The 22,761-nt window shown below is 41.4% G+C and overlaps 1 protein-coding gene across 6 annotated transcripts; it reads left to right on the forward strand.

Annotated features, from left to right (window-relative positions):
• Positions 1–1,382: 1,382 nt before the first annotated feature.
• Mtpap (mitochondrial poly(A) polymerase) lies at positions 1,383–22,482 on the forward strand. Of its 6 annotated transcripts, none has more exons than XM_075970706.1 (10): positions 1,405–1,575; positions 5,582–5,686; positions 7,129–7,301; positions 8,074–8,307; positions 9,717–9,941; positions 12,217–12,428; positions 14,555–14,781; positions 20,373–20,465; positions 20,547–20,620; positions 21,379–22,068. In XM_075970706.1, the coding sequence occupies exons 4-10, from the start codon at positions 8,149–8,151 to the stop codon at positions 21,736–21,738; spliced, it is 1,350 nt and encodes a 449-aa protein (XP_075826821.1). In that variant the 5' UTR covers positions 1,405–1,575; positions 5,582–5,686; positions 7,129–7,301; positions 8,074–8,148; the 3' UTR covers positions 21,739–22,068. The 6 variants fall into 6 exon arrangements, with proteins under 6 accessions (XP_075826818.1, XP_075826821.1, XP_075826823.1 ...); XM_075970705.1 differs by having other exon boundaries at positions 1,412–1,587; XM_075970703.1 differs by lacking the exon at positions 5,582–5,686 and having other exon boundaries at positions 1,383–1,575; positions 21,379–22,482.
• The last annotated feature ends 279 nt before the right edge of the window (positions 22,483–22,761 follow it).

Here is a 22,761-nt window from a genome sequence, read left to right on the forward strand (position 1 = left end):
CCAGGTGTTGGTGGTGGCAGTGAAGAGAGCCCCTTAGGACAAACCCTATGGGTGCAGAATATTTTACACTGTAAGGATGTGTTTCTGCCTAAGGCACCTTCTGATTGGTTTAATAAATAGCTAAATGGCCAATAGCTAGACAGGAAAGAATAGGCAGAACTTCTGGGAAAGAGAGGGACTGAGAGGAAAGAAGAATCTAGGCACACAGTAGACGTCAGGAGACACTGAAAAGGGCATATAGTACAGAGTGGAGGTAACTAAGCCATGTGGAAGAATGTAGATTAACAAAAGCAGGTTAATAAGCTAAAAGTGTTGGTGGAACAAGCCAAATGGCCAAGCTTTCATAATTAATAAGAAGTCTCTGTTGTTATTTGTAAACTTGTGGCTGACAAAATGTTTGCTATAGCCTAGGAGTTTCTTAAAAGGTTAAACCAGGCTGGAGAGACTTGCTGTTCTTGCAGAGGACCCTAGCTCAGTTTCCAGTATCCACCTGGAGTCACTTACAATTTTGTAATTCCTGCTCCAGGAGATCCTATGCCCTTTCTGGCCTCTGTAGCCATCCACATATGTGTATATATACTCTGTCACAAATACATGCATAAATAAATAGCAAAATAAATTTATGCTTTTAGTGTTAAAATAGGGGTTGAGTTGGTAGCTAAACAGGTAAGAATACACACTGTTCTCGCAGAGGACCCAAGCCTAGGTCAGTTGATCCAGGTGAAGGAAGGCAAAGATAGGAGTCTAGCTAGTCAGTCACTCCAGACAAAACTGTGAGTTCCAGGTCCACGAGGGAAATTCTGTCAAAAAGTAAGATAAACACAAGAGAGGAAGACATCTGATTTTGACACCTGACCTTCAGATTCACACACACACACACACACACACACACACACACACACACACACACACCATACACGAATATTCTTAGCTTTATAGTCAAAAGGTAGAAACAACCCACCAAAGTCCGCAAACTGATAAATGGGGAAGTTCATTTGGCAAATCCCCTCCTCCCGCTTCTCTCCTGCTCCCCCCACAACTCCCCGCCCCCAACATGTAGCACTTTTTAAGAAGCTATTATACTGCCTATTTAGTGACAAAACAATAGCGTTGGAAGTCTGACCAGAGTCTGAGTCCTGAGACTCATACATTTTCCACCTCAACACAATGCTAATAAAGCACAGCAAGCTAAACTCTGTGTAATGGAGTAGTAGCACCTCACCAGAATACAGCGAGGCAGGCAAACAGACTGTTAAATTCAGACCATGTAAGTATATGCAAACTTCAGGGTTTCCATTCTGGTATCCAAAGTTTTGCTTTCAACGCGAAAGTTTCTACCTAGTTTGACCCAAAGGGCTTCCCGTTGTATTGTCTCTAAGCGCGCAAGCTCAGCCGCTAACCTTCGGCATTTACTTCCTGCTGCCTTCACAATGGCGGCTCGCGGCGTGGGGCTTTTGACCCGTTTGCCCCTGCATTCCCAGAGAAGGAGCCGCGTCCAGCGTTCTATTCCCAGGCATTTCAGTTGTCCAGGGACTGTAGCCGCGAACTTCGGGAGCGAAGAGCAGCCTTTAGGCGGTGCGCAGACAGGTGCTGGGGGCGGCCGAGGCGGGCGGAGGGCGAGCGGCGCTGGCCAGGGGCCGGACCCCCGAGGCCTGGCGGAAAGCCAGCGGGGCGTTGGTCGCTGTGAAGACGGTTCCGGCGCTCAGCAGTGAGATATTAGACCAGGAACACAGTCGGCGAGTGTCTGTAGTTCGTCACAGAGCTCCTGTGCGGTGGGAGTAACAAAGTTGGCACCCAATGGCGTTTGCCCCACCCCTGACCCCAGCGTATCTTTTGGTAATCTGTTTTAGGGTTACTAGTACTGTGATGAAAGACCACGACCAAAACCAAAAGCAACGTGGGAAGGGGTTTTTTTTTTTTACTTTTTTTTTTACTCCCCCCCCCCCCCACTTCACTGAGGGAAGCCAAGGCAGGAACTCAGACTGGTCGGGAATCTGACCATGGAGGAGTACAGCTTACTGGCTTGCTCACGGCTTGTGCTGTCTACTTTCTTTTTTATTATTTTATGTTTTTTAAATTAATTTTTATTGAGCCCTACATTTTTTCTCTACTCCCATCCCTGAGTCTCCCCTCCCCCTTCAACCCTCTCCCACGGTCCCTATGCTCCCAATTTATTCAGGAGATCTTGTCTTTTTCTACTTCCCATGTAGAGCAGATCTATGTAAGTCTCTTAAGAGTCCTCATTGTTGACTAGGTTCTCTGGGATTGTGATTTGTAGGCTGGTTTTCTTTGCTTTATGTTTGAAAACCACCTATGAGTGAGTACATATGATAATTGTCTTTCTGTGTCTGGGTTACCTCACTCAAAGTGATGTCTTCTAGCTCCATTCATTTGCCTGCAAATTACAAGATATCATTATTTTTTTTTCTGCTGTGTAGTACTCCATTGTGTAAATGTACCACATTTTCTTTATCTCTTCTTCGGTCGAGAGGCATTTATTTAGATTGTTTCCAGGTTCTGGCTATGACAAACAATGCTGCTATGAACATAGTTAAGCACATGTCCTTGTGGCATGATTGAGCATCCTTTGGATATATATCCAAAAGTGGTATTACTGGGTCTTGAGGAAGGTTGTTTCCTAATTTTCTGAGAAATCGCCACACTGCCATCCAAAGGGGCTGTGTCAGTTTGCATTCTCACCAGCAATGCAGAAGTGTTCCCTTTACCCAACAACCTCAGCATAAGTTGTCAATAGGGTTTTTGATGTTGGCCATTCTTACAGGTGTAAGATGGAATCTCAGAGTTGTTTCGATTTGCATTTCTCTTAAGTGTCTTTCAGCCATTTTAGATTCCTCTGTTGAGAGTTCTTTGTTTAGGTCTGTACTCCATTTTTTTTTTTTTTGTTTTTTGTTTTTTGTTTTTCCAGACAGGGTTTCTCTGTAGCTTTGGTGCCTGTCCTGGAACTAGTTCTTGTAGACCAGGCTGGCCTCGAACTCACAGAGATCCGCCTGCCTCTGCCTCCCGAGTGCTGGGATTAAAGGCGTGCGCCACCACCGCCCGGCTGTACTCCATTTTTTATTGGATTATTTGTTCTTTTGATGACGAATTTCTTGAGTTCTTTGTATATTTTGGGGATCAGACCTCTGTCTGATGTGGGGTTGGTGAAGATCTTTTCCCATTGTGTAGGCTGTCGTTTTGTCTTGTTGACCATGTCCTTTGATTTACAGAAGCTTCTCTGTTTCAGGAGGTCCCATATATTGTTTCTCTCAATGTCTGTGCTACTGGGGTTATATTTAGAAAGTGGTTCCATTTACTCCATTGGTCACTCTGTATTTTTGGAGGTCTCAGAACTCCCAGGGTTTGCTCTGCTCCCGTGGAGTTCACTGCCTCAGGCCTTCTCTGGTCTAGGTTGCTGGCTCAGACCTGTTTCTGTAAATGTTCCTGGTCTAGATCCACTCCTGCGGAGGTCCCTGGCTTGGGGTTGATCCTGCAAAGGTTTCTGGCTCCGATCTACTCCCTTGGAGGGCCCAGACCCAGAGTTTTCTGGTTCCTGACTATTCCCTCAGAGGTCCCAGACCGAAGCCCTAACCCACAGAGGACCTGTCTCAGGCCTACTCCCTCAGATGTCTCTGGTTCTTGCTTACTCTCTTGGAGATCCCAGACTCCCAGAGGTCCTGGCTCAGGCCTAGTTCCTCAGAGGTCCCAGACTCACACTTGGACCAGTAGGGGTCTGGCTCAGGTCTGCTCCCTCGAAGGTCCTAGATTCACGCCCGGACCCATAGAGGTCTCTGGCTGTGGCTCACTCACTCAGCAGTTGCTCCCCTGTACCTGTTCCTATGGAGTTTGCTGTCTCAGGTCTGCTCTGGCCCAGTTCCCTGGCTCGGTTCTGCCTCTGCAAATGTCGCTGTTCTGGATCCACTCAATGTTTTGGTTTCCCAGCTTGCCAAAGCTCTCAATTTATCATCTCCCTGCAGTAGCATCTGTACCACAGCACACAAAACCATTAGTGCCAGCTCCCACAGTCTACTTTGTTATAGCACCCAGGACTGCCAGCGCAGGGTGATACCATCCACAATACCTGGTCTCTTTGACATCAACCTCTAATTTAAAAAATGCTCTAAGGACTTGACTGTAGCCCAGTTTTGATAGAGGCATTTCCTCAAGTGAGGGTTCTTCATCTCAGATGACTCTAGTTTGGGTCAAGTTGACATAAAACTAGCCAGTGCAATGCCCATATGATGTCACTGAAGGCTGAATACACCAAAGCCTACTGAACAGCCAGTTTTCCTGGCCCCTGGAACCCTCTGCCTGTGAAAGCATCTATTCTTTTGGTGTTTCAGTTTAACCTGTTTGGTAGCAGATATGCATCCGTTGTTTAACAGGAGCCTTCTAAATGTATACACTTCGTCCATTGAGATTCCATCCTCACTGAACCTTTCTTCCATCCCAAGAACTTTGTATGGTGTGATGGTGTTTGCAAGAAGTTTGCTGCATGTTGAAATAGTGAATGGATTGGGTTGGAAATTCTTAACCCTGCAAATTCAAATAAGGATTCTGCCGAAGTCTCTTGTATGGATTTTCTGTGTGTGTGTGTTTTGCATGGGTGTGGGCATGTGGGTACGAGGATGTAGTTGATTTGGAGAACTGTTGGCATTGCTCTCCGTCTTGTTTACTGAGGCAGGATCTCAGTCAAACCCAGAGCGTGAAGAAGTGACTTGAGTCAGTAGTTGCTCTAGGAACCAGCCCTCTCTCTATGACAGTGCTTCCATACCTGCCTGGCATTTCCTTGGGTTCTGGGGATCTGAATTATGTTCTTTAAACTTCTGTGGCTACCCAGGCGGTGGTGGCGCACACCTTTAATCCCAACACTTGAGAGGCGGATCTCTGTGAGTTTGAGGACAGCCTGGTCTACAAGAGCTAGTTCTAGAACAGGTGCAAAAACTACAGAGAAACCCTGTCTCAAAAAACAAAACAAAAAACCAGCCAAACTTCTGTAACACCACTGAACCCTCTCCTCATCCCTGACTCCTTTTTATAGATGAGAAGAAAAAAAAAAAAAGCAAGTCTGACTCTCCAGTTCAAGCTTTCCCATCTTTCCAGTGGCAAAACATAAATAACATTCTCCCGACTTTGAGGCCATCCTCTTCCTTTACTGTAGATTTTGTTTCACTTTTGTGTCATCTGGATAATGTAGCTGAATGAATATGCAAACTCTTGAGGGGCATACTGAGTAACCAGATGCTCAAAAGAGAAGAAAGTGTATCTTGGCCAGGAAGCTACTTATGCTTTCATTTTATACAGTCTTAAACTGTTTAATTTACTTTTATAGCAAGCAATTGAACACCAATTTAGCCTCAGTAAAAACCAGAAGCAAGAATGTTTAGAGGTAATTATACCCAAAAAGTGGTGAGGTGTTTCAGGCAGAGGTTATTGCATAAAAGAAGAAGAAAATGAGGGCAGAGAGGAAGAGCAGTCTAAGGTCAGAAGTAGAGTAGTCTTTGTCCTTAACATGGAAAAAGGTAGTCTTCCCACTGCTAACTAGATATTACATAACGACCCTACGAATTGCACTCCTTTGTAGATACTGAAGTGGGGGAGATAGTCTACTGTGGAGTGGCAGAAGTCTTCATACACCTGAGCAAAATTTGAAGGCTGAATGGAGGTTGGCCGGACAGAAAGTGAGCAGGTGGGCATTCCAACAGGGGTTGAAAGCCAGAAGGTTCTTAACATGTGCTGGTAACTGTGGGCAGTGCCATATGTGAGAACTTTGAGGGCAGAGAGAGGATGATGATGTTGAGGAGGAAGGAGGCAGCTAAGGCTGTGTTATTTAGACTTGACTTTACAGGTAGAAGAGATCATTTTGGCAGTAGTGTGGAGCCGTCATAAGTGGGACAAAACAGAATGGCTATTGTGATGGCACAGGCCTGAGATGAGTGTTGAGAACTGACACAGAGTGGAGAGGAGGCACACGTGAAAGAGTGTGTCTTTAGCATCTCGTACAGGAGGATAAGAGTGATGTTTCTGCTTGTTTGAAAATGATGAGTGAGGTCAAAGCCAGAGTTCTGGTATGCCATAAGAGACTTGGCTTTGAGCTGGTGCTGATGAGGACAGTTTAGGGTTCCGCAGCTTGCACTGTCATGAACCCCAATCTCTCCCTTTCCATTGACAATATGAAAAGGTACTTTTCATATCCAATTTATGTTGTAATGAGGATTGGATCCACTGCACTAACTGAAGTACATCTCCAACCTTAGATTTTAATTTCCCTGTGATAGAGTGCTTAACCAACAGCAACTGGGTATTAACTGTTTGAGCCAGATCAAGACTTTAATTTCCTTTATGTTTTTCAGTATTATAGATTGTACAGGTTTTGATGTGTGTGTGTGTGTGTGTGTGTGTGTGTGTGTGTGTGTGTGTGTGTAAGCAAGTGGTAAATGAATGGTTTAATTTATTATTTTTGCTTTTAGGGTCTTACAGAACCATTTTCAGCGTTGTATCTCAAGTATTCCAAATCACAATTTTATTGATAGCCACAGAAAACAGTAAAATAAGCCAAATGTGATGGCACATTTAATCCCAGCATTTGGGAGGCAGAAGCAGGAGGATCTCTTGAGTTTAAGGCCAGCGTTGTTTACATAGTGAGTTCCAGGCCAACGAGGGCTAGAGTATCCTTTTGGTTTCTTGAGACACTCTGTAGTTTGGTTTCTCTGTAGTAGCTTTGGTGCCTGTCCTGGAACTTGCTCTGCAGACCAGGCTGGCCTCAAACTCATAGAGATCTACCTGTCTCTGCCTTCCCAGTGCTGGGATTAATATGTCTTAATAAACATTAAAAAGAAGAAAGGACAAAACATGCAGTTAGATTAAAAAGGTGCCAATGGCCAAGTTTGATCACCTACATTTTATCCCTATCAGCCACATAGTGGAAGAAGAGAACTTACCCCAAAAGTCCTCTGACCTCCACATGTGTGCCAATGCATAGACATGTTTGTGCACAAACAATGAATAAATTTTAAATATGTGATTAGAATAAAATTATTTTAATCACATGTATAATCTTCATATACTTTATCAGCATGTGTTTTAAATTTTATGTGTGTATTAGTAGAAATGTTTTTGTCTCATTTGTAGGCTCTGAAGACAAGATCCCCAAAAAGAGATTCTCTGAGGTGCAGAAGGAGAGAAGAGAACAGGCTCAGCGGACTGTTTTGATACATTGCCCAAATAATATCAATGAGAAAAAGTTTCTCAAGTATTTATCCCAGCATGGACCAATTAATAAACATTTCTTCTATGAGAGCTTTGTATGTATCGAAATACCTAACTTGATGGTCTTGCTTTTGGAGGTAGTTTTTGTTGCTTTTTGTAGTATGTGAACAAAGATCTCTTGGTATTCAACCTGTTCCTTGATTTCTTTAATGTGGCTTTCCCTCCTTGTGTTATGAGAAAAGGAACCCTTATTGCAGCGTTTTAGAACTGTACCTTATACATAGCTTAGTAATGAAACACTTGTCTAGCATACTGGAGACCCGGGGTTCAGTCCCCAGCATTATAAAAAGCAAAACAACAGAAAAGCAAGCTGGAATTGTTGGTAACTTTTAATGGAGTGATTCCATAAATCTGAAGACCTTCAAGCAGTACTTCTCAACTTTCTAACGCTGCGACCCTTTAATACAGTTTCTCATGTTGTGGTGACCCAACCATAAAATTATTTTGTTGCTACTTCATTGCTGAAGTTTTGCTACTATTATGAATCGTAATGTAAATATCTGGTATACAAGATATTTGATGGCGAGCCATGGCTTGAGAACCGCTGCCCTAGAGTCTGGTGCTTTAGATGGTGGCAGAAAGGGAGATCTGAGCTTGTGCTGTCCTGTTACAGTGCTCTTCTCAGGGCATTGTAATGTTTTCTTTTCCTAAGTTACTTGTAATGAGTTGTATTAGAATTGTATCATTTATAAAATCAAATTGTATTTTGTAACAGTATCATTGTTTTAAGTATGCTGTATTAATGTGTTGACTATAACATTATGAAACATGTTCCTTTTTTTTCTTTTTCTCATGCCTTTCATCCAGGGCTTTTATGCTGTTGTAGAATTTTGTCAAAAAGACAGTGTAAACTCTTTGCAGAGTGAAGCACATACTCCAAACATGAGCACAGAGTCTGCAATTCCATTTAAGTCACGTTTTTTGAACTTAAAGCTGAAAAATCTATCTAATAAGATACCTGAGCAGTTATGTGCACAGACAAGCAACCAGTCGCCTCCTTCAAGCAAGAAACTTTTTGAATTGCTGAATTATGCAGAAAGCGTGAGTTTCCATGTAACTTCAGATTTTTAAATGTATATTTGTGCATTATAAAAGTTCTGGGACTTTGTTATATAGGCAGAGGCTGCTCGTTCATTCCTGGCTGCTCAGACCTGAAATAATTACACAAAACTGTATTAATTAAAACACTGCTTAGCCAATAGCTTAAGTGTATTGCTAGCTGGCTCTTATATCCTAAAGTAACCCATCTCCATTAATCTGTGCACCACAAGGTCATGCCCTACCAACAAAGTTTCAGTGAGCTACAGTAGAGGCTTCTGTCTCCTGTGGCAGCTACATGGCTTCTCCCTGACGCCCCTTTCTCCCAGCATTCAGTTTGGTTTTCCTGCCTAGTTCTATTCTGCTAAGCCACTGGCTGAAACAGCTTTATTCATTAACCAATAAAAGCAACACATAGACAGAAGGTCTTCCCACACCACAGTTACATTGATGTTTAGAAGGTACTGTGTTTAGTTTTGCTAGGTGAGAGTTGATGATGGATACATAGTGATACCAAGGACAGCTTTTTGCTAAGAGTTGATGGACTCTTAGCCTGTCAGATAGCTGCTGAGTTTAGCTTGTGAGCTTATCTTGGCAACTGCCTTCTGATATCAAAATTCTTATGTATTTTTCCTCCTGATTTCTTTCAGAGCAGTGAATTGCAGTATTACATGTCCTTACTACAAGCCATTCTTGTGTTCATAGACTTTATCTATTTGGTCAAGATGTACTTTAAAACGTGTATTTGCTTGGCTAATTTTTTTTTTGATCTCTTTTAGGGTAATTTCTGACTTTTTCTAAAACAGTATTTTATACTTTTGCCTGCAAAGAGTAGTTTAGCCAAGTTGTATTTTACTAGTGCTTTTAGTAGTATTTTTAAGAATCAGCTTTTAAGGGTTGGGGGCTGGCTCAGTGGAAAAACTGCTCCTATGTAAGTGTGGGGATCCAGGTTTGAATCCCTAGCACCCATGTGAAATCAGAGCATCATGGTGAGTGCCAGCAATCCCAGCACAGGGATGGTGGCATGGGCATGGTAGATCTCCGCAGCTCCCTGGCAAGCAAGTCTAGCTAAAATGGTGATCTGTAGGTTCAAAGAGAGACCCTGTCTCAGAAAATAAGATAGACAGCAATTGTGGAAGACACCCATGTTGACCTTTGATCTCCTCGTGAATGAAGAGGCTAAAGCATCTGTGTACACTAATGTACCACATACACATCCCCATACACCCTACATACACACACATGCACACTTGTGTGAGTGCACACATGCAAAATGTTTATTTTTCAAATCTACTTTTAAGACTAAAGGAAAAAATAATGTGTTTTTGAGATAAATCTCCAAAGCAGTGAAAATGACATTGTTGTATAAACCTAAATATCTGTGTATTTTTGCTTTTTCTTCGGCCAGCTAGATAGACGATCAGCTGCACACTCTCCTGAAGACCTTCCAGCTCACAGAGGAAAATGTCCGGCTCCGCCATCTCACCTGCTCTCTCATTGAGGACATAGCTGCTGCATATTTTCCCGGCTGTGTCATTTGGCCCTTTGGCTCCTCAGTGAACACATTTGGCAAATTAGGATGTGATTTGGACATGTTTTTAGATTTAGATGAAATTAGAAAACCCGATGTTCATAAGGTAATAATTATTCCTTTGTACCATTATAAGAAATCAGAAAATTTAGGAAATCTTTGAACCTTAATAAAGTTATAGTTGTTGATTTCTAACTTAGTAATGATAACTAAAGAATGAAGTTTATCTACTAGAGATTATTTGGCGTTGTAAAGTATTTCTTTATGTTGGTCTAACATGGAGTCACTTACCATGTCCCTTCTACATGTGCTACACAGAGAAACTGTTTCAAAAAAAAAAAAGATTTTTTTTGGATTTTGGGTTTAAGACTATATCTTCATTTAAGATCATCATAGATTTACCAATAGAAAAAAATAATAGTAACAATTTAAGCACTCTTAAATTTGCCAAGTTTCTAAAATGTTGCTGTTGTAGTTTGTCCAATTCTGAACTTGTTGGCACTTCACCTTGTTTTATAGTTCTTTGTCTGATGGTTTTATTCTTCAGCCTAAGTTGAGGGAATTAGAAGTGTGTGTTGACCCAATTTCTAGGTCTCAAACTACTGTGTATGATGCCCAGTGATGGACAGGAACTAACAGGTTGTTTACTGAGGAATAAATGGAGAGTCACTTACTAATTGAAATAATAAATTTCAGTGTTTCTGAATTTGTTTATGAAATGTGCCAATGAACTTAACACACACACACACAAAAACCTTAGAATGAAATAGTAAGCTTGCATCTGCTTTTGGTTTTCTCTATTTGGCTTTTTCTGATAGAAAGGAATGTATGTTGCAAGATTTAGGTAATAGAAGTGAAAATTAGTAACTGTGTCCCAAGTAGTGTTTTCCTGTTGTCCAACTGACTGGTTTGGGCTGTATGCTTAGTTTCTGTGTTTTTCTTCATTAGATTTTCTTCCACCATGTAGTGCCATATGAGAAGCACTCACGGAGTTAGCTGTTCCTACAGTTTTTTCTGAGTATGTAATGTGTGAGTGCACATGGGGTGTACGTGCACATGTGTGTCCTTGTCTGTGGAGGCCAGAGTTCAACATGGGCATCTCCCTATGTCTCTCCTCTGTCTCGAGACAGCATCTTACTGAATTTAGCACTCAGGGATTGGCTAGTCAAGCTGACCAGCAAGCACTGGTTGTGTGTAGACACTTTACCAAAGGAGCTGTCTCCCTCGCCCCACTCTGTCTGAGTTTTATTTGATGGACAGTCTCCTACCTTTGCCCATTGTTGATGTGTTTTCCATCATCTGCACATTGTTTTATTTCTGTGCAGGATCTGTTGATCTGATGAGCCTATGTGTTCTCTTGCTTTTTATATTGTTCATCTAAGCGCATTTACGCCTTGGTAACAGACAGTCTCCCAGATCTCTGGGTTTACTCATCAGCTGTCTGTTGCTTGCTGAACTGAATCCAGTGACAGCTCTACTTACCACTCCCCAGCAGCCAGGCTGCCTGCCACTCTCTCTGCCTGTTCTTTGTGTCCCCATAGAGAACTGAGGTGTGGACCTTATGGCCTTTTCTGTCTCTACCTAAAAATGATCTGGGAGCCTCTGTTCATATACAGAGCACACCCGTATGGGCTTCACCCTCCACACATGCCCAGAGCAGCTTCACTGTCTGTCTTTCTTGGCCATTCCTCACAGCTCCAACGATCTGCCTCCAAGTCTGCAGAACTGTTTTATTTCTTTGTGTGTTTGTTTTGTTTTTATTTTGTAGTGCCATGTGTATATCTTCCATTTCCTTTGCATGTGTGAGTGAGTCTAGCCTCGCTCTCTACTGTCTGCTCTGATTCTGGTCTGCCATCCTGGGATGAGTTGATTTCAGATGTATTGATTTTTTTTTTTTGATGAATGACATTTTGTCATTTTTCTTTGTTTACTTTTCCATTGACCTTCTCTGTCTAAGGAAGCCTCTGTGTCTTGTTTTTTCTTGTTGATCTGCTGTTTATCTGCCTGTATTCTCCCCACACTGTGAATTAATGGGTCCATTGTGCAGTGGCTGGGTGGAAAGGGCATGTGTATGTATGTGCAGAGAATGTATGTGTAAGTGATTCTGTGTGTATTCATACTTAATGTACACACTCAACTGTAGTATGCGTGTTGGTTATAGAAAGTCAGTGTTTTGCAAGTTAGCACCTCGTATTTTATAAAACTCTTAAGGATACCAAGCACCCCTGAGTCTGTTTTGCTTTGGTTGCATGTGTCTCGGTGCTGATTTGTTTTGCCAGAGGTTCTTTAGACTCTTTAAGTTCTAAATCATTCATTCCCCCCAAAGTTTAAAAAATTCCCTTTTCCAAAAATCTCATAATTATCAATATTTTTATATTTAGAATGCAGGGAATTTTTTGATGGAATTTCAAGTGAAAAATGTTCCTTCAGAAAGGATTGCAACCCAGAAGATCCTGTCTGTAATAGGAGAGTGCCTTGACAACTTTGGCCCTGGCTGTGTGGGTGTTCAGAAAATACTAAATGCTCGATGTCCCCTCGTGAGATTCTCCCATCAGGCCTCTGGATTTCAGTGTGATTTGACTACTAACAATAGGTATGACCTCGTGAATTTATTCACTAAATTGTGACTATTCTAAGGTATCAATTTAAAACTTTTCTTGTTTAAAAACAGCTCAGAATTCTTTTAGACATACTTCTGTAATGACCTACTGGCCAACCTGTGTATGTATGTGTCTGTCTGTCTGTCTGTCTGTCTATCCATCTATCACTTATCTGTCTATCTTAATGTAAACTCACTAAATCGGGGGTAATGGCACACCCCTGTAATCTCAGTTCTGGGGAGTCTGAGTCAGGAGGATTGTGTATTTGAGGCCTGCCTGGGCTACATCCTAAGTTATGTCAAAACTGTCAAAGTTTTTTAAAAAGGTGAACAGTTAGATTGTAAAGTAGAATTTTTTTTTAGTATTATTGTTTAATATACTGTTGAGTATACTCCTAAACAAAATATTAGAGTATTGTGTTAAGATGTTAATAGGACGATGAGATCCTGTCCCTCCTATCTTTTCTTCCCTTTTTCCTTCCCTCCTCCCTCCCTCTCTCCTCTCCTTCCCCCTTTCCTTCCTTTAGTTGTTTTACTTTTGTTTAATGCATATGTGTGTTTTACCTGCATGCACTTCATGTGTACTTCATGTGCGCCTTGTTCCTGAGGCCAGAGAGGGTGTCGGGTCTAATGGGACTAGGGTTACAGAGGGTTGTGAGCCACCATGTGGGTGCTGGGAATTGAACCTGGGTCATCTGGAAAAAAAGCTAGTGCTCTCTCTTTACCACTGAAACATCTCTCCAGCCCCAGAAATGTACTCTTACCCTGTGCTGCCTGTTTTATGTTAGAAAATAGAAGTACATCTTCAGTTTGACACCTGAGTGTCTCTAGGCATTGTCTCTGTTGAATACTACGGTAGTAAGTGATGGTTTGGGTCAGAAAATGCTCAGAACAACTTGAGGTTCTTAAGTTTCTCTTCAGTGTATTAGTGCTATATTAGCTAGCCACCCAGTAGCTTAGGAAAAAGTGGGCTGTGAAGAACAAGTTCTTTTATACTCTGAACACTTTTCCTGGGCTCACTCACTCTGGTACCTATTGTTTGTTAGATGAGTAATTGTGACTGGAGGTCTAGCTTAGAGCAGCTTTATTTAGCTCTCCTGTCAAGTCGCTGAGTACTTTTGGACTGCCCTCAAGTAACATGTGGTATAATGTCATTGTGTTTTTTAACCAAGTTTAATAAAAAATTAAAATACATACTATACTTCCTATGGACCTGCCATTGGTTGGCCACTATTACCCCAACACATCTTGGAGGCAGAGCAGATTGTTTATCAAAAAGTTTTGTGTCTGGGTTGATGCTCCAGTCCCACCACTGGAAGCCTTGCCTAGTTACAGAAAATGGCTCTTTAGGCTTCGTATCCCCCATTCCTAGGAGTCTTTGCTAGGGTCACCCTCATAGATTCCAGGGAGTTTCCATTGCAGTAGGTTTCCATTGCCCATGACATGCCCCCCCCCATTCCTGTATCTCTCCCAGTACCCACCCCCACCTGATCCCTTCACAATTAAGAATTTCAGAATGATACTTTCCTGATCAAATGAGTAGAATGTTTTCCTGGGTAGAACAGCTTGTTTGCAAAGGACTAGATAAGTAAGGTGTGAGGCTTCAATGCAGAAACATTTCCCAGTGTTCCTGTCTACAGTGTCAGTTACGAAGAACCCTTAGACATTGCACTTGCATGTTTAGGAGCTTGACTTTATAAACAGTTTGTTTCAGAGCTTGATTGTGGATGTCTCTAGTTTTAAGAGTGTAGGAGTTGTGGTGGCTGTGTCAATAGTTGAGCATTTACATTGAATTGAACATTTTGGATACACAGTGGTGGTGGTTGGTTGGTTTTGAGACAGGGTTTGATGTAACTCGGGCTGGTCTCCAGCTTGCTCTATAGCTGGGGCTGTTCTTCAGCTCCTGGTCCCTAGGCCTCCACCTTCCACCTGATTTGCAGGTGCTTGCCATCATGTCTGGCTGCATAATGCTTTTGGTTTAATTATGGTGTTCAAAATATAAGCAAAAGACAGTGAGACACTTAGATCTGTTCCCAGTTGTCTGTCTTTTATTTGATTTGTACCCTAACTCCAGGTTTGAAGATTTTTCTGTTTTCTATTTTACCTTTTCTGTTTTGAAGTATTGCTTTGAAAAGTTCTGAACTCCTTTATATATATGGCTCCCTGGATTCAAGAGTCAGAGCCTTGGTGTTCAGTGTGCGATGCTGGGCTCGAGCACATTCGTTAACAAGCAGTATTCCTGGTGCGTGGATTACAAACTTCTCCCTAACAGTGATGGTCATCTTTTTCCTTCAGAGAAGATCGCCCCCCATTCTTCCAACTCTGGATTCCCTAAAATCCCTAGCAGGTAAGACTAGAAGTGGCCTTCCTTTTGACACTGGATCGACATTTATGATGTATGATCAAAGCATGTATATTTGTAAGTCGTCTTGATTTTTAAATCTAAAAATAAATGGATGTAAATTTTAATACTGAATCTAAATTTTAAGTGGTGTGTATGTGTGTCTGTGTGTATTCGCCATACATCATAAGAACTGGTGTTGTCTAGCTAGGCCTTTGGAATTGAGAGCTGTGCCCTTATGGTGTCAGCTTGCAAAATATTTACCATAGCTTTCGAACAGCTGAAGCCTCTCACTTCGTTGACCCAGTCTGAGATGAAATTGAAAACACATTTAGCAGTCCCCAGGCTTCCCTGGTTTGATTCTCTCCGGCCAGCACTGGGGTGTCTGAAATTGCTTCCTGGTGTTCTAAAGATTCTCAATGTAGATGTATTTTAGTTTACAGTCAGCCCTAGGTATGTTGTGTTGTAAATTCAGCATGCTATTTATGTTATGAATAAACTGAACTTTGGGTAGTGTTCTGGAAGAGATAGGAAACATCACTCCAGGAGCACTTATGTAGAAAGTGTGTACATACTTTATAGTTGTCCCATTGTACATGTTGCCCCGCGGTAATTCTTAAGTGTATATGGGTCCTCTCTGTTTAAAATGACCCTGAAAAGAATTTTATTCCTCTGTAATGAGTTGTGAACTACTTGCTAATATTTAAACCCATTTCTTGTCTAAGCTGGTGTTTTCTGGTATTACCCACCCATACTATGATTGTTCTCAGAATATTTTATACCTGCTCCTTTAGTCATAACTCATTTTTCTACCTGGAATGTGGTCTCTTCTCTCAGATTAAATTATGTCTTTTTTGTTACCTTCGCTTAATTCAAATCAAAAGTAACCCTTTCTGGAAATGTTAGTGTTGTTCACATTTGACCTAAGAAAAAGCATTGTAGGTATGGCTGTCAGTCAGTACAACTATTGATTTCCGGTTGATTGGCAGTTGGTTCTCTATAATACATTGTAGATATGGCTGTCAGTACAAAGCAGGATTTACTTTTTTACTTTTTAGTCTTTGGTTTTAAAATCACTGTGGAAGAACTTTTCTTAGACGAATGTCTATTAAAGTGTAGTGGAGACCACTTTGGGGTGAACTTATCAGAAAACCTTTCCTCTTCGTGTGCATAAAAAGTTATGGCGTTCCTGTTTGCTGGCTTTAGTAAGGCTAGTATTGATGTCGACTACGTCTGTGGCTAAGGGTAAAAACAGTGTTAAAGTCAAAACTGTAAGACATCTTGGGAGTTCTCTCTAAAATTATTTTGTTTTCTTGCTTGTGTTTTAATTCCTGGGGCATCTTTCAGAACTCCTAGAACTTTGTTGTAGGTTGTTCAGAATCTAGGCTGAGACCAAAGCTCACATTGTCAGCACTCTGTGCTTGCCCTTTGTGACCCTCCTCCTCCTCTTTCCTCCTCCCTTGACGCCTGTGGGCATCCTCCCATCTTGCTGGTCGCAGGTCAGGTGACCACGCCCCTCTCTACCTGTGCTGCTGTGTGCGCATTTTCCTCTGATGGGCCTTTCTTGTCCAGCTTCCGTGAGCCTGGGCTGTTCCATATGCATATCTTGTTGCTATGGCTGTCATTTGGCTGTCATTCCATAGCATAGTCACCAAAACCGCTTTTTCAGAGTGTCTGAGTCAGTAGCTCTGCAGCGAGGACTCAGATCTGTTTCTACAAACTTTGGGGGATGCACTCCACTTTTTGAAAGTCCTACTGACCCATGGGATTTGATTCTTTTGGCATTTGCCCTTTAATTGTGGTGGGTCTGAATAAATCAGCTTTTTTTTTTAATAGATTACAAAACTTTGTAAATCCTTCCTAACCCTAGGTCATGACAATGAACTTTTTTTTTTTTGGTGAGTTTTATAGTTTTACACTTAGACCTGTTATCCATTCAAGTTAGGTTTTTTTGACGTGTGAATGTTCAATTATTTTTGTATTATTTGTTTTGAAATCAAGGTCCACTTTCTCTTTTTAGTTCTTTTTGTACCTTGACCAAAATCAATGACAATAAATTGCCCATATTTGTGTGGGTCTATTTCTAGACTGGTGAATCTCTTCGGTTGCTCTCTCCCTCACCCCACAATACCGCAGTATTTCATGTGCTGTGTACTGTAACTTATGTGTACAATGGGATTGCTACAATTGTATTCTCTCTAAAGTCATTTTAGTTCTTCCCTTTCATTCAGAATGTTCAGACCTGCACTCTGGGTACTCAAGAAGAGGTGATGTCCTACTAGGTGTAGTTCAGTTGTCTGTCTGTCTGTTTTAATTTAGTTGACAATTTCATACATGTACGTAATACATTCTGGTCACACTTATCTGCTCCCCCAGCCTTCCACTAACTTCTCCCTTTCTCCACCAAATCTTCACCCCTCTTCCATTTTAGTAGTTAAGGTGGCTGATGCCTATCCTGTTGGCCTGTGTCCACGTTGTCTGGGGGATACCTAAAGTAGAAAAAGAGCAGGGAGAGAAAGAAGAGGAAACACTAGAAAAACAAAACATTTGTTAGGCTTGAATGCAAGGTCTGGAAAAAACAAAGATGGCCTTACCTTAAATCAAATTGCTTTCAAGTTTCAATATTTCTATAAAATCTTTTTAGTGAAAAGGAAAGTGAATAAAGTTTCTGGATTTTTTATTGATATTTATAGAAATATTTTTAGTGTGGCTCATTTTTCTGTTAGTAATTTTAATTGAAAATAAAATTTTTTATATAATATATTTCGATAATGGTTTACCCTCTCCCCACTCCTCCCAGATGCTCCCCACTTCCCCAGCTACCCAAATCAACAATTTTTTTACGTTATTAGAATACAAATAGGCAGCTAAAAATAATAATAAATAATATAACTAAATAAAAATAAACATAGAAAAATGGAGCTGAAGAAAAAGCACAAGAAACGATTGCAAATGCTGAGACACACATTCGCACACACGGAAACCATGGAAACACAACTGGAATCTGTGCTGAGACACACACATTGGCACACACAGAAAACCCATGGAAACATAACTGGAATCTGTGCTGTGTAAGCAAAGGGTCTGTAAGGGAAAAGATGCTCAGAGAAAGCATCGCGAGGCAGCAGCCCTCCAAAGACAGCTTTGCATTTGCTTTGTGTTGGCCATCTTCTGGTTGTGATCTGTGTACCCAGAGAAACCCCACTGGGTTATCAATTAGAGATAGCTTCTGGTGGGTCAGGGATGGAGGCTTGTGTCTACTTCCTCTCTCAGCACTGGGACCCTATCTAATTTAGACCTGTAAGCCCCATGCCTGTGCTGCAGTCTCTGAATCCTTTTATGTGACTCAGTCCTGTTGTGTCTAGCAGCCTTGTTTCTTCGTTGTCTTCATCCCATTTGCCTCTTACAGTCTTTTTGCCCTTTCTTTGCAGTTCTCTGAATTTGATGAAAACGTCCTGAGTGTTCGTGCTCTCTGCACATTGTTCAGTTATGGGTCTCTGTTTGTTCCCATCTCTGATGATGGCTGAGCGAGATATTCATCTATGAGTATAGCAGAATGTTGTAGAAGGAGCTGCGGGCAGTCCTGCTTTTCTTCCCGCCCAGCTCCCTCACGGCTAGCTTTGCCCCGGAAATATCAACACACAAATTGTATTCTTTTAAACACTGCTTGGCCCATTAGCTCTAGCCTCTTACTGGCTAATTCTCACATCTTGATTAACCCATTTCTAATAATGTGTGTAGCACCACGAAGATTCAGCATGTCTGACCTGGCGGCTGGCTCCATTGCGTCTGACCCAGAGAGGAGAGGCATGGCGATTGCCTCACTTCCTCCCAGCGTTCTGTTCTGTTTACTCCGCCTACCTAATTTTCTGTCCTATCAAAGGACCAAGGCAGTTTCTTTATTAACCAATGAAAATAACAATAGACAGATGGCCCTCCCACATCAGAATGTCATCAGCAGTCATTTAATTGCTATGTTCTTTTAGCAGAACAGTTGTATTTGGTTTTCCCCTTGTGTCCAGGACCTGTGCAAGACTTAGGTTCTTGTCGGGAATGGGTTCCATTTCATGGAGTGGGCCTTAGTTCCAGACAGTGTAGCTGGGTGTTTTCACGGCTTTTGTACCACTATTGCACCAGAGTATCATGCAGGCAGGTTACCATCACCAGAGTTTGTAGCTAGGCTTGTCTTCCCTTTCTCCTCGGATAGTATACAGAGCACTTCTAGTACTGTGAACACTGGTCAGGAGGGGTGAAGGTTCCAGGTAGACACCAAATTGGCTTCTCTGTCATCAGTGAGCTATGCAGGTGTTGTCTTCAGCAGGAAGTCCTTACTATCAGGCTGTGGAGAGCAACCAATATCCTGGTTGTTTAGGGGCTTCCACGGGACTCCTTTATTAGTAATATTTTAAGTCAGAGACATTCCTGGGAAAAAAAGGCATAACGGTTAAATGATGGTGAATATATTTGAATTATGCTGTCACAAAATGTTTAATCTGTTAGTCTCTTGGCATATTAAAAAGCATGTATATAGATTTCATAGGAGTAGAGGTGTTGATATAGCTGTGTGGTGGATGTAAAGCTGCACACTGTAGTGGAGGATGCACGCTAGCTCTGTAGGGTGTGGAACATGAGCAAAAGAGGAAGAGATAAGTCTCCATGTTTCCTTCAAAGACGTGCGTGTCCTCAGTATGTTTCTGCCACCTCCCAAGAGCACCAAACTAATAGTAAATCTCCAACAAGTGGGACTTTGGCAGATATTCCAGATGCAAACGAGCAGGAGAACGCATAGCATTGGGGGATAGGAAATATGTCAGTAATTTATTTGCTTTTTTTTTTTTAATGTAAGAACCAGTAAAAAGGAGACAGGCTTGAAGGAACCTTATTTATTATCTCTTTCTAGCTTTTCCCTGGGGAATGTAGGCCCCACAGTCATTCAGATTATTAAGTTTCTGCTATAGAATGGATATGGTTATGGGTCAAACTGGGCAGTCTGGTGAGTTCAATAGGTGGCTTGAATTCAGAAGCATTCAGACAGGAGGTACTGCAGGCTAGATCTGTGAGACTCCAGTTTGCTTTGGAGAATCATCCTGTATGTTGTGTATTGGAGTAGGGATGAGAGTAGCTGAGCAGTTCCATGGTGTCTGTTGACTTAACAAAGTAAAGACAGTGACTATGTCTCACGATACAATGCCAGTAGGAAAGTGAAAGGGTGGTCTAATTTAGCCCTCTTAGAACAACTAGTTTGTGCCATTGGATCAAAGCAGAAACAGTGTTAAGGATGGAAAAGAAAATCAATTGCTAATTAATTAAAGACATCCCGAAGTTTGTTTATTGGAAAGTAGAAACTGCATGTTTTCATTTTTAACTAGAAAACTGATTAGTTTGGAGATAGATTAAAAGCTTTGAGTTGCTAGAAGTTAATTTTAGTACAATAAGGGACATGTAGCACTAGGTTCTCTGTTTTCTGACCATCTCAGATTCTCTTTAAGTGGAGTTTTAAAATCTATGAACATGACTAATAGAAGGACATCAGTGTTTAACTCCTGTTCTGAGGTAGGAGATACGTTACACTGAAACTCTGCTTCTGTGTGTTTAAGATGCTGAAGATAGATGTATCCTAGACGGGAATAATTGTACATTTATCCGGGACTTGTGTAAAATTAAACCTTCAGGAAACACAGAAACATTAGGTAAGTCTTTTTTTCCTTTCTTGTTCTTTTTCAGATTCACACAGATTTTCCTCTTACTTTCTTTATCTTGTTTTCTTGCAGAATTACTACTGAAGGAATTTTTTGAGTATTTTGGCAATTTCGCTTTCAATAAAAATTCCATAAATATTCGACAGGTAAAGAATGTGTCAGCATTTGTTACAAACTAACGCTGCTCCACCAAAGTTTTAATTAGATTTTTCCTAAAGCAGTCTAAATGCTCAGGTTTGTGTAAGGGTCATGAGACGGAACTGAGATGGGCTGTGGCGCTTGACTGAGCTCTGTCATCTGCTGTTGTTTTGATGCTGAGACTGTATCCTTCCAGATGTGATAGCGTCCCCAGAGTTCACATATAGTTGGTTAATAAAGATGTGCTCAGTGGAAGAATTTATCTTATTTTATTTTTGAGACAAATTTTGCTAAATGCATCCTGTTGGCCTTGGGCTTGTTGGTTACAGGTGTGTGCTGACTCTGGACATCCTAAGGATGGATAGATTTTACTACTTCCCTCACTTTCAGCTGTTGGGGCCTAATTTAGCACATGCCACTTTATAAAGATTGACTTTATTTATATTCTCTCTCTTCTTTTTTCCTTCCTCTCTCCAAGCCCTTCTCTTTTTAAGTAGTTGTAATATGTAAAGAGGATTTTTGTTATTGACCTAGTCCAGATACCTATCACCTGAGCATTGACATCATCATTCATAGATCATAAACCTAAGTAATTTTCTTCACAGCATACCACAAACTACGTGGGAAAAAGAAAAAGCCGGTTATATACTCACTCGTATAAATGCGAACGTAGCCGGAACCCTGGGAAAGCAGTTTTTTGCTGTCTGACTTCCGCTGGCCTTGTGAGCCCGTTCTTACATGTATGTTTCTTCTCTGTCATCTGTAGGGAAGGGAGCAGAACAAGCCCGACTCCTCTCCTCTGCACATCCAGAACCCTTTTGAGACATCTCTCAACATAAGCAAGAATGTGAGTCAGAGTCAGCTGCAGAAATTTGTGGATTTGGCCAGAGACAGTGCCTGGATCTTAGAACAGGAAGATAAGGGTCAGCCTTCCCCTTCAAGTAAGCAGCCCTGGGGGCTGGCCGCCCTCCTGCTGCCTCCTGGGGCAGCCTACCCATCTCTCTCCAAGAAGAAGAAAAAGCTAATGAGTGAAAAAGTCAAAGGTTTGTTAGCATCCATAAAAAGTAGCAGTACAGACATTTCCAAAGGCACCCAGGGAAAGAGAGCAATCAGTACACAGGCATGATGGCAGCTGCTTTGGATCCTGGGAAGAACAGCCATGGAACTTTGACAGGCCTTAACTTTTATCTGATGCCATTTGTCACCATCTCATTACGCTTTTACTTGACCTGAAGTTCTGAATATTTCTTTCCAATCAGGTGAAATTTTATTAAAATATCAGTGGCAAAGAATACGTAAGAGACATATTTGAACTCTGCAAAGTATATGGTAAAATCAGTTTTATCAGCCAATTAGTTGATATTTCTGTCAGTTTTTAGATGGAAATAATTTCAAAACATTTCTAATTATCCCCATGTACAGGTGATGAATGCAATAAAATTCCAATATTTGGTAATACTCTTTAATATCTATATTGTGTTTTCAGCCAGAGTTCTCTTATTAGGTGTTTTCTTTTTTGATTGCTATACAAAGTAGTGGGTTTCACAATGGGTTCCTGTATAGACTCTGTCTTTGTGAGCCTTTCCCACCCTCCCAGCACCCTCTCTGGTTTCCATCTCCTACCAGCCCTCCCCTCCCCGTACAGCCTACCCCCCAAAGGTCCCTCCATGCTGTGTACATACATCCAGAAAGAGGTAAAGTGCAGCTGCGACTTTCTGGGTCATTGACAGCTTAGCAGCTCCCAACACAGTCACGACATCCGTGTTCTAAGTCAGATATGTAAATTATAGATAAATTGTGCTTTAAACTATATTTTATTTAGAAATCTAATTTTATTTTTGTTTTCAAAAATAAAACCATTTCTACTGAAGTGTGAATAGTATTTCTAATATTACTTCACTTCTCTTGTTGAGATCTCTCTGTAAGAAATAAATACATTTACAGAGACATATTTTATATTGTTTTCTGTGTAGTAGCTTTCCTAGAGATATCAATGGTCCAGAGTTAAAACTTGGCTTCATGGCAGGTCGCTGTCCTTGGCTGAGGTTGTTACAGCCTCAGAATGGGAGTAGTAATAGTGCCCACTGCTCTAGGATGTGTACCTGAGGTACAGTAAAGGTGTTGGTCAACGCCTGACACAGTCAGTGCT

Source organism: Microtus pennsylvanicus, chromosome 4 (genome assembly GCF_037038515.1).
Source record: "Microtus pennsylvanicus isolate mMicPen1 chromosome 4, mMicPen1.hap1, whole genome shotgun sequence".
Classification (NCBI taxonomy): domain Eukaryota; kingdom Metazoa; phylum Chordata; class Mammalia; order Rodentia; family Cricetidae; genus Microtus; species Microtus pennsylvanicus.

Coding starts and splice junctions, on each gene's coding strand:
- Mtpap (XM_075970702.1), top strand. CDS start 1,431: ATGGCGGCTCGCGGCGTGGGGCTTTTGACCCGTTTGCCCCTGCATTCC. Junction 8,308..9,716: donor TGCTGAATTATGCAGAAAGC/GTGAGTTTCCAT, acceptor TCGGCCAGCTAG/ATAGACGATCAGCTGCACAC. Junction 20,621..21,378: donor ATTCCATAAATATTCGACAG/GTAAAGAATGTG, acceptor TGTCATCTGTAG/GGAAGGGAGCAGAACAAGCC.